Source organism: Salmo salar, chromosome 10, assembly GCF_965601325.2.
Source record: "Salmo salar chromosome 10, fSalSal1, whole genome shotgun sequence".
NCBI classification, from domain to species: Eukaryota; Metazoa; Chordata; class Actinopteri; order Salmoniformes; family Salmonidae; genus Salmo; species Salmo salar.
The window spans coordinates 116,463,204-116,475,437 of record NC_138300.1 but is presented as its reverse complement, the minus strand read 5'-3'; the positions used below and the strand labels follow the sequence as shown (position 1 = coordinate 116,475,437).

Sequence of the window (12,234 nt, the reverse complement as noted above, 5' to 3'; positions counted from 1 at the left end):
AACTATTCAGCTGAATTTGAATATCAAAACCAAAGTGGCTGGCAGTTATTTTCTGAAGAGTCCCTCCATTCATCATTTCTGTCACTGTAACCTAAACATATACATTTCTCCCCTATTAGTCCCTGAGATGGAGGCTGTGTCCCAAATGGAGCCCTATTCCCTTTCTGCTGCTCCAGTCTGGTCTGCAGTCAGCCCAGGCTGATTACGTGGCTGTTTTAATAATGTCCTCTGTGTATCAGGCCCCCCAGTCATTACATCCACTCATTACTCCACTTCCCTTATTAACTCAGGACCTCTCTCTGCCAGCCTGCCTCTCTGCCAGCCTGCCTCTCTGCCAGCCTGGCCTCTCTGCCTCTACAGACAAAACCCCCAAGTCTGTATCCGTTACGCTTACGTGCATACAGTGCCTTCAGAAAGTATTCAGGCCCTTTGACTTTTTTCACATTTTGTTACGTCAGAGCCGTATTCTAAAATTGATTAAATCATTTTTTCCCCCTCATCAATCTACACACAATACCCCATAATAACAAAGGAAAAACAGTTATTTAGACATAAAATAACGAATTACATTTATGTTAGTATTAAAACCCTTTACTCAGTCCTTTATTGAAGCACCTTTGGCAGCGATCACAGCCTCGAGTCTTCTTGGGTATGACAATACAAGCTTGGCACACATGTATTTGGGTAGTTTCTCCCATTCTTCTCTGCAGATCCCCTCAAGCTCTGTCAGGTTGGATGGGGAGCGATGCTGCACAGCTATCTTCAAGTCTTTCTAGAGATGTTCGATCAGGTTCAAGTCCAGGCTCTGGCTGGGCCACTCAATGACAATTAGAGACTTTTCCTGAAGCCACTCCTGCGTTTTCTTGGCTGTGTGCTTAGGGTTGTTGTCCTGTTGGAAGGTGAACTTTTGCCCCAGTTTAAGGTCCTGAGTGCTCTGGAGCAGGTTTTCCTCAAGGATCTCTCTGTACTTTGCTCCGTTCATCTTTGCCTCGATCCTGACCAGTCTCCCAGTCCCTGCCGCTGAAAAACATCCCCACAGCATGATGCTGCCACCATCATGCTTCACCATAGGGGTGGTGCCAGGTTTCCTCCAGACGTGACGCTTGGCATTCAGGCCAAAGAGTTCAATCTTGGTTTCATCAGACCAGAGAATATTGTTTCTCATGGTCTGAGAGTTTTTAGATGCCTTAAGGCAAACTCCAAGCGGGCTGTCATGTGCCTTCTACTGAGGAGTGGCTTCCGTCTGGCCACTCTACCATAAAGGCCTGATAAGTGGAGTGCTGCAATGATGGTTGTCCTTCTGGAAGGTTCTCCCATCTCCACAGATGAACTCTAGAGCTCTGTCAGAGGCACCATCAGGCTCTTGGTCACCTCCCTGACCAAGACCCTTCTCCCCCGATTGCTCAGTTTGGCAGGTGGCCAGCTCTAGGAAGAGTCTTGGTGGTTTCTAACTCCTTCCACTTAAGAATGACGGTGGCCACTGTGTTCTTGGGGACCTTCAATGCTGCAGAATTATTTTGGTACCCTTCCCCAGATCTGTGCCTCGATACAATCCTGTCTCGGACAGTTCCTTCGACCTCATGATTGTTTTTTTGCCCTGACTTGCACTGTCAACTGTGGGACCTTATATAGACAGGTGTGTGCCTTTCCAAATCATGTCCAATCTATTGAATTTACCACAGGTGGACTCCAATCAAGTTGTAGAAACATCTCAAGGATGATCAATGGAAACAGGATGCACCTGAGCTCAATTTCGAGTCTCATAGCAAAGGGTCTGAATACTTCTGTAAGTAAGTAGTTGTTTATACATTTGCAAAAAATGTCTAAAAACCTGTTTTTCACTTTGTCTTTATTTATTTTGTGTAAATTGCTGAGGATTTTTAAAATCCATTTTAGAATAAGTCTGTAACGTAACAAAATGTTGAACAAGTAAAGGGGTTTGAATACTTTCCGAAGGCACTGTACATGCATACATACAGACACACAAGCAAGCAAACACACGTACCCTTATAATCCAGACCTCCACGTCTGCTCCAAATGTCCCCCTTCACCTCCTTACTTCTCCACTCTGAAGCCCTCAGCCCTGGCTTCTCAACCCATCCTGTGTGGCCCTACCTCCAGTATCAGGTCTGGAGATCGGCCCCTGGCTCCCACCGCTGGGAGGTAGGGAGGAAAGACACACACACACACACACACACACACACACACACACACACACACACACACACACACAGGTGCAGGTTAAAACTTCCTGTTTTGTGAAGTAACAAGAGACCGCTTCTGTTCTGTGTTCAGAGTAAAGTTTGAGGAAACGCTACTCCCTAAGTACTCTGTATTGTTATTAATACGCCATGACGCTCTTCCTCACACACATACAGAATTAAGAACGTTTTTTTGAAGCTGCAGTAATGTCAAGGGAAATAATTCATTTTGAGTTAATTGTTCATCACAAGGCCTTTAAAAAAATAAAAAAATAAAAAAAATCTCATTCTCACGCATACTTTTTTGAAGCTTCAAAGCGTGTAGATTAGAGGATTGTATATAGGAACCTAATGAAGTGAAAATGTAATCAGTGTCAACACACACTGTAGTTTGGGGAAAAACCTTTTTTAATCAGACTGGTGTTAACAGTTTTAATTTGATTTATTGAACCTTTTATTTAAACAGGCAAGTCGGTTAAGAACAAATTCTTATTTACAATGACGGCCTACCAAAAGGCCTCCTGCGGGGACGGGGGCTGGGATTAAAAGAAATAATACAAATATACGACAAAACACACTTCATGACAAATGACACCACAACACTACATAGAGACCAAAAGATAACAACACAGCATGGCAGCAACACAGCATGGCAGCAACACAGCATGGCAGCAACACAGCATGGCAGCAACACAGCATGGCAGCAACACAGCATGGCAGCAGCATGGCAGCAAGGCAGCAGCATGGCAGCAAGGCAGCAGCATGGCAGCAAGGCAGCAGCATGGCAGCAAGGCAGCAGCAACACAGCAAGGCAGCAGCAACACAGCAAGGCAGCAGCAACACAGCAAGGCAGCAGCAACACAGCAAGGCAGCAGCAACACAGCATGGCAGCAGCAACACAGCATGGCAGCAGCAACACAGCATGGCAGCAGCAACACAGCATGGCAGCAGCACAACATAGTAGCAGCACAAAACATTATTGGGCACAGACCACAGCACAAAGGGCAAGAAGGTAATCACGCGAAGCAGCCACAACTGTCAGTAAGAGTGTTCATGATTGAGTCTTATGAATGAAGAGATGGAGATAAAACTGTCCAGTTTGAGTGATTGTTGCAGCTCGTTACAGTTGCTTGCTGCAACGAACTGAAAAGTGGAGCGACCCAGGGATGTGTGTGCTTTGGGGACCTTTTAACAGAATGTGACTGGCAGAACGGGTGTTGTATGTGGAGGATGAGGGCTGCAGTAGATATCTCAGATAGGGTGGAGTGAGGCCTAAGAGGGTTTTATAAATAAGCATCCACCAGTGGGTCTTGTGATGGGTATACAGAGATGACCAGTTTACAGAGGAGTATAGAGTGCAGTGATGTTGTCCTATAAGGAGCATTGGTGGCAAATCTAATGGTAAAGAACATCTAGCCGCTCGACAGCACCCTTACCTAACTGGTGGGTACTGTGAGATGTGACAACATTCCTTTTGTCACGTTCATGTTACTTGTTTCTTTATGCATCTTCAAACCTGGAACACAATTTTCTCTCCTTCACAAATGAGCTTACCCTCTCTGAAGGTAAAATAACAAGTTACTCATAGAACGGTATGGTGATCAAATGTATCCTAAATTCAGCCTGTATTCATTGTTTCCCTATTTGATCAAACTGTTTCAGAATAAAGTAGAAACTGAATAAAGTAGAAAGGTTCCTTCTGACCAGGAGACGAAAGTTGTTTAAAGAGGAAGTTGGCCACACGTGTAGTTTTGTCTCTCTTCCCTGTGGTTGGTGTCAGTCCAACACTGTCATTATGGGAACCGGTGGCTACGGGTGACATGATGGGCTACACAGCCTACAGACATTAAAGGCTGATCCTGAGATCACATGGGTCATGTTATGTGTGGGAGTGAGCCTGGGCAGAGTCAGACCTTTTGGTCACATGATACCTTGCCGTTCCATGCGTTGCTAGAATCCCAAATAGCAACATTCACAAGGGGACGACAGCGGAGGTTGTCTTGTTGTCTTCGCATTTGTGGTGAAAAGCAAAGAAGAATCACGTTCTTGTTCTCTTCTCTTGCTAGCGAGCTTTATAATTAAATAATATGCCCTGGCAAATATCATTTTACTTGCCAGTGAAACCTTCAAAATTATCGAAGTTTAATGTGCTGCTTGAATGTATTCACTTCCATATCAGCTGAAAATAGAATGCTATTTTTCCTCTGAGAAGAAAGCACATGGCTACATCTGTTTTTACCTTTTCAAAATAGCCTACAATCACGTAGTTATTATTTCTATAAATAATACCATTTTGGGGGGAATTCTAAGACTGCACTTATGTTTGGTTTATTGTCAGTCACAAATATTTATATTTGGTTATCAATGCAAAATAGTCAGCTTATTTGATGCAGCCGTCTAATGCCAAGCTAAACCAAGCTGGAGCAATCTTGAAGTTGTGATTTTTGAAGTTGATTGGGAACCACGACATAATTATTTTGTGAAACAACTTTGTGCCAGAAGAGAATAAGGAGAAAAACAAATTTTCCTGCTTCCATTTGAACCAAGCGAGTGTGGTATAGCGCCCCTGCCGCTGGGCAATGAATTGTTTGCTCCGTCACAGTGTTTGAGTGGAACAAAACTCTTGTCGAAAGCAACAACGGCAGGACTATGTACTACAAAGAGCCTCCCATTTTGTGACAAAACGATGTTCATATACTGTGTGTGCCCCGAGTCACCCGTTTGCATGCAGTGTGCCGAGCCTCTGAAGCATCAGTCTCGAAGGCTAACATCTCCCACATTCAGGGTATTTCTGTCAGTGTCATATTTCTGACATTTTTACAGTATTTGTTTGTTTTGTTGTACTTTGTCCTGAGCATGTGTTTGATTTAGTTTTACAAATAAGACCACTTACAGTGAGCCCCAAAAATATTGGAACAGTGACCATTTTGTTGTTGTTTTGGCTCTATACTGCAGCACTTTGGTTAATGCCTTTCTTGGGTAAACGTTTTCAATTTGAGTGCCGATTTACTCTGGAATCTTGTAGAATTGACTCTCTAGAATCTAACCCTCGTATGTGTTCTATAATCTTATCTACATCAGCAACACACCTCTGCAGGTCATTGCAGTTCTGCTCTAGTTCGGAGAGCAGCCTACAGGCCTGCACAATGTGGGTTAGGGATGCGGGAATGAGCAGATAACTGGCTGTGTTAACTGCCTCGGCATGCTGCAGCTAGCTGAGCTGAGAGGGTATTTTCAGGGCAATGGAGAGACTGAGTGAGAGAGTTAAAACGATGGGATGGACTGAAAGGTGGGGAGAGAGAGAGAACGTGAGAGACCTTGAGACATTTTCAGGCTGGAGGCACAAACTGCACTTATTTGAATTTACTCTTAATTAGCAGCTAGATACAGCAGAGAAGAGACTCCTCATTTAGTCTCTTTCAGGAGAGTATGGTGGAGTGTGTATAATTTCACTTAACCGTCCTTACCTTGCTTGCCCCAGTTGACCCTTCAAATACAAATAGGTGGTAGCAGGTGTGACAGGTCTTATGTAGGAATTCCCAGTTGAATGTGGCATCACCAATACCATATAAGTCCTAGTCTACAAGATCAGTTTAGACTACTGAGTTAATGAGCAAAACCTTAGAATATGTGCTTAGGATACGCCCTGTGTATCTGAAATGCGCTTGGTGTGCTAGGCTATTTGTTTTATTTTATATAATAGGGTGAACTTTCCCATGCGTCTTGGCCTATTTTCATCCTCATTGTTTCAGGTTAGACATACTATTATTCCCCTGACCTTTGAAAGTACTGTGGCTCTCCTTGACTTGGCCCACCCAACTGAAGTCTCTCCTACTGTTTGGCCATTGAGCCCTCAGCCCTGTGCTAGTGGCCATGTTGTAGTGTTAAGAACCTACTATTAACCTTCTACCTTCTGTCCTGTTCTACTAAGCTAACATATGGAATTGTTTTAAGATGGTCATACCAACGATCATTTAGCTATTAGATGTTTCTATTTTTTGAATTTTAGGACCCCTTAAGATAGATAAGAAAGAAAACAAATATTTGATCTATTGAATTTGGCCTTACTTTTTAGATAAAATGATACTAAATATATTCACGTCACAAAATAATTGATTAAAACACAGTTTTGCAATGAAGGTCTACCAGTAGCCTCAGCAGCACTCTGTAAGGTAACAGGATAGCTAGTGTCCATCCTCCTCTGGGTACATTGACTTCAATACAAAATCTTGGTGGCTCGTCATTCTCACCCCCTTCCATAGACTTACAGTAATTATGTCAACTTCCGGAGGTTGGAGGTCGTCCTATCAGAGCTCTTGAAGCATGAACTGGCATGTCCACCCAATCAAAGTAATCAGAGAATTAATCTAGTATGGAAAGCATAAGCTACAGCTAGCTAGCACTGCAGTGCATAAAATGTGGCGAGAAGTTGAATCGAGAGAAAGACCGTAGTTGAACAGTTTTGAACAAATTACATTTCTTCAAAACTACAGTAGTGAGAGAGAGCTAGCTATATTTCATATTTTTTCACTTTTCTAGCAAATGCAGCTAGTTAGTTTAGCTTACTCAAACACCCGGCTCAAACAAAGAGGGATGCTATGTTACCTAGCTGACTGGCTATCCAACACTCAAACACTTCCAAGTCAAGGTTAGCTTTTGGTTTGATTAATTTATTGCCACCGGGGGCCCGTCGGTGTAACTGCTAAACTGCTTGCTAACTGTACACTGTACTGCATGATTGTAGCGGGTTTACTAACACGGTAGTTCTAGTAGCTATGTTGTTGACTTGATGTTAGCTAATATGGTGACAATGATGTAGGCTGTGTGTAGCGGTTAGATTTTTCCGTCGGGTCACGGATGTGTTGTGCACTGAAGTCCACAAGCGAGGGGAAAAGGTGAGGAGAAGAGCACGTAGATGCCAGAAGGAATTCTACAACTATCTGGCTGCTATGAAAGTGAACTGTGTTTGCGTGTGATCAGGGGTGTATTCATTCCGGCGATTTTGTTGAAAGCATTTCTGAACATACCTGAATTTGTCCAATCGAAACTCTTGTTTGCAACTGTTGGACTAATGATTACACTCTAGGTCACCTAGATGCAGGCAAGATTGTGCAATGAGGTATTGAATGTGTCAAACTTTCATTCATTGACTAGGTTGTAGCAACCTCCATGATGGGTATAGGTAAAATTTGAGTATCATATAGTAGCTAGCCTAAACCTATCGATGTTACATTGAGCTGGGTGAATGGAATATGAATGACACTCATCCGATATGCTGTAATAGAGAAAAGGCCGTGCTCATAAAACAATGGTCCTCCCTCATCTTAAGAGCCCTCAGCCCTGTGCTAGTGGCCATAGTTTAGTGGTTCTAGTCTTGAGGTTCTGTTCTGAACCTGTGAGATACAGCTGCACCATAAACATCACATCCTCCTCTTCTTTATTTGTACCGTACCGCCAGGTCACGCAGACTTCCATCACAGCCTGAAATAAATACTGGCTTTAGGAGGTTATCTATGTAAATCTCTATACGCTGGTTTTGCTTGAACACACGTACATGTACACATGCCCTTTGCTCGTAGCGGACGGTCTCGTAGCCGAAGGTGTCCTGCAACAAGGCCTGATTTATACTAGGGTCAAACCCACTTCCTCCTCAACCTAGATTATCTGACAGGCAGCTGTCCTTAGACCTCTCTGCACTCTACAACTCTTCTTTATGGCTTTCAACTCACTTGATATATTTTGTCCTGCACAGTCAGAAGATTACATTGTAAAATTAAGCATTTTCTTTGCTTAAACTATTCTAAAGTAGAAAAGACTACTACAGCCCAGGTTTCCAAAATGGAACATGACATGACACAGTCCTTCCTACCTCTTAACGAAGCTTCCTGGGACTTAATTAGATCACTACTGGAGAGAAATAGGTCAAAGGACTCTCTTGCTGTTTTGTGAAATTGACGCAGAGAATGAGACTGTCTGACAAAGCCATTATAGTCTATTCCTGCAATAAAACATATTTTACCACTGGAAAGAACAGTTGCCACTAATACATTTTTTGGGGGGGAACTACCGTACATACAGTAACTTCTTTAGTGACTTAGAAATACTTCTATATCCATAATGTTGAATTAAGCCAGTGTTTTAGTTATTGTAATTCTTTCAGGGAGTCAATTGCCAACGATGACGTCGTTCAAAGCTCACACAGTGTGGGCTGAAGGTTTCATTGGTTTTAAAAGCTCACACAATGTGGGCTGAAGATTTCATTGGTTTTAAAAGCTCACACAGTGTGGGCTGAAGGTTTCATTGGTTTTAAAAGCTCACACAGTGTGGGCTGAAGGTTTCATTGGTTTTAAAAGCTCACACAGTGTGGGCTGAAGGTTTCATTGGTTTTAAAAGCTCACACAGTGTGGGCTGAAGGTTTCATTGGCGTTAAAAGCTCACACGGTGTGGGCTGAAGGTTTCATTGGTTTTAAAAGCAACAGTAAAGCTTAGCCTGCCGCCAGCAAGCTCCAGCCAACTTTCATGGAGGGTTTTTGTTTCGCTCTGAAGTCCCACTAAGGTGGGGCGAGCATAGGGGGCTTGGCGGGATTATATTAGCTGAACCCTTGTCCCAGACTGCTCTCGATGCCCTCCTTCATAGGACACTTTTATAGGGAACTTCATGGGACACTTATTAGGGGACTTCAGAGGAGGCTTGGCAATAGGAGTTGAACTCTAGAGCTGAACCCTTGTCCCAGACTGCTCCCTCTCTTTGTGAGGGCACTTCAAAAGGCAATTTGGTGTGAAAACCACTCGTTCCAGACCTAGCTAGAGTGCTGACCTCCAGGAGGGATCAAACACACACACACACCCCCCCCCCCCCCCCCCCCCCCCAGGTGATACAGACCTACTGCCCAGTGGGCTAGCATCTGGTTGGGACTCTAGCCCTGGCTTAATAGAGGTTATCAGCCCTTTCTAGTGTGGCAGGCTGTAAAACCAGAGCTGCCTGCTGGACATGAGTCTGTTAGTTACCATGTGGAGGAACTGAACCGCTAACAGACTGCTAATATAACACCTTCACTCCATTTTGTTCCAATGGAAGGTTGGACACACATGCTTGCACACACCTGTTTCGTTGAATACACCTACTTGCCAGAAAATGTGGGTTCATTAAGTTCACAGTAAAGTGTTGGAACGAGGACTAGGTCTGAACCTGAGTGTTCTCTACTTGTGTTACAGCTATTAAACACACTTTGAAGCAAAGGTGTCAGTGCACATTGTCCAACTTCATTGTTCAGTTATATGAATGTGACGCTAGCTTCTCCTGCTTCTGAATGTGCATTATTCCTGGTTCATGTGACTGACTTGCCTAGTTAATTAAAGGTTAAATATATATATTTCTTTATAAATGTGGTATGTTTGTTATGCAATCAATGACTGTCTTTGTACTTTATGTTATTAATTCTATGGTGATTAATCAATTTCCCTATTAGGATAATGTTTTTCTACTATGTTTCAGAACAGTGCACACTGAAGGGTTTGTATACATTGCTAATGTAGGACTGTGAGGTGTTTTAGAACAGCAGACTATGGTTTGAATGGTTTGTATAGGCTACATTTCTAATGTAGGGATTTGTGTGTGTGTGTGTGTGTGTGTGTGTGTGTGTGTGCGTGCAGCGGTACAAGCAGGACTGCGAGACATTTGGCACGGTGGTGAAGATGCTGGTTATCAAGGAGCCCAGTCTGGAGAAGATGCTTCAGAACCCTCTGAAGGACAACCTGATTGAGATCAGGGAGCGTTGCCTTGACGACCTCCGACACTTCATCATAGAGCTGGACCAGGTCATAAAGCCCCAACCATCAACATGAGGGGGAACCACAAATCCCTTACTACATGCCAGGATTGATGGACCAGAGGTTTGGCCGGTGGTATAGACATTGTGAGAGGAGGCAACCCTGTGTGATATTCTCTCAATACTGTGTCAATAAGAGAGAACCATTCACATTCAAGTAACATTTTTACCTAAAAATAATTGGTCACAAAAGAAGTTACTTGATTTTATTGAAATCATGCTTAATTGAGAATAAGTGTTTTATTTTCACCAACCTTTTCTGAGTCGAAATGCAAGTCCAGATCTACCACTCAGACGTTTACTAAATATGACTTAAAAAACCTTAACCTGTGCTACATTAACCAATTAAAAACAGTTCTGTAGCAATGAGGTTTGTACAGTAAGCTATAGGCCCAATACATTATCACTGCTTATTGGCTTTGCTTTAATTTCCCTGCCAATGCATTGTTGTTCGGACCATTTAAAAATATATATATTTCAAAATTTGAGGTAAGCTATATGATCACACAGTAATAGATCAGTTGTTGTATTACTTGTGAGTCGAAGCTAAGTGAGCATATTTAAATAATTTGCTTTTAATTTTACTGGGCTGATGGTGCCTGTATCTGATGGTCAGTCTCAGCAGTCCGCCTCTCCACATCCCTCTACTCTCCCTTTCCTCCGCTGACACTGACCAAAAAGGACACTGTCATCCAGTTGATGGTGGATCTCGACTCGCATCATTCTCAGTCTCTTTCTTAATGGTTTTGAAATCTCACAGTATCTGTAGCTTTCCTTCACGCCTGCTACGTTACTGCAGACACGGTAATCTGAGCCATCCAATCGGCCAGCGGTAGGCCTTTAGTGCACTACATTTGCTCTGCAGGCCCGCCGGGAAGGCAGAGTTGGTACCTTCAGACAAATGAAATGGTTCAAAATTGGAACACTTCGCCTTCCCGGCATGCAGGGCAGCTGAATCAAGTGCACCTACCGACAACAGCGCAAGACAAAAAAATTATACAAACGCAAGGATTTATCTTTTTTTTTTTTTCTTCTTTTTTTTTTTACATAAATGTTTGGGATTGACAAGAAATGCCTTTGAGATAGACCAGTTGGTCGCCACTGCTTTGGGGAGGTCATAGAAGAAAATATGTTAAAAAAAAACGACGCATTCTAATTTTATTGGCTTGTTTCAATGCTGTTCTAGATTTCAGACTTGGAAAGAGAATTCTGCTGTCGTTACTCTAAATGCCCAGCTGTCATTTCTTTACTCTGTCATCCACTACTACTACTGGCTTTCTGACCAAGCAGTAAACAACCTAATCATAGAGTTTGCATATTTTTGTGTATTTACTGTCATATGTTCTGAAGTTATTTCTATTTGGTAATAAAATTGATATAACAACTGGTGCTCTACACTAATCCTTCTTTATACAGTACTAGTTCTGTACCAGCTTTTTGGGATGGAATAAAATCACATTCTCATTACGTTTGTAATATATTTTTTTATTACAATTATTATTTGCATCAATCTTAGCCTTTTATATTCCAGTTTTTACATTTATACAGATGACTGATCTGTTTACAATACAATATGACCCATAAATAAAATATTAAACCCAACCAGGCCCTATATAGTACATGTGAAAGCCCTGTCAGGGCTGTAACTGCATTAAAAAGCACATGTGGAAATATCCTGTGCCCGGTCTCCCGATAGCGATGACATTTAGGTTTACAAGTGTTTTTTTAACAATGCATCTTTCCTACAACGGTTGAAGATGTAACATGCGTTTTCCAAAACGCCACGCAGAGAGAACGGTCACTTAGTGCATCGATGGGAGTATGTGTTGATACTGATGGGATCGAAAGAAAGGAACGCTGCTCTCGGATCAGCTCTCTATATTCAAATCTTACCTTAACATTAGAATTATTTCACAATACTTACGACGGATCAGCTCCTAGAGTGTGATTACCACCTATGGCTGCAAATGTTGATGTGGTGCTTACCCAATAGAAATGCATTATCACCGATTTGGCACACCATGTTAGGCTACACATTTGATTTGACATCATGAAATGTATTGAGACAAATTAGACTGTAGCGTACAAATAGCAAATTGGAACTCAATTGACCGAACATGAAATGTATTTAAATATGATTGAAAAATGCCTATAGTCTACTGTTTATATTTTAATGCAGTCATCCTGGTTTTTATTTTAATGTT

The 12,234-nt window shown here is 42.4% G+C and overlaps 1 protein-coding gene across 3 annotated transcripts in view; it reads left to right on the top strand.

Annotated features, from left to right (window-relative positions):
* LOC106561633 (uncharacterized) overlaps nucleotides 1–11,414 on the top strand; it is a 35,476-nt gene extending 24,062 nt beyond the window's left edge. Inside the window, exons 11-12 of one of the 3 annotated variants that reach the window (XR_014379144.1) lie at nucleotides 1,683–1,790; nucleotides 9,855–9,993. Coding sequence is in view for 1 of the 3 variants with exons in the window: in XM_082957409.1 (XP_082813535.1) it covers nucleotides 9,855–10,046 (192 nt within the window). In the remaining 2 variants the exon portion in view is untranslated. Of the gene's footprint in view, nucleotides 1–1,682; nucleotides 1,791–9,854 lie in introns of all 3 variants that reach the window. The other 2 variants (XR_014379145.1, XM_082957409.1) reach the window with 2 other exon arrangements.
* Nucleotides 11,415–12,234: the final 820 nt, after the last annotated feature.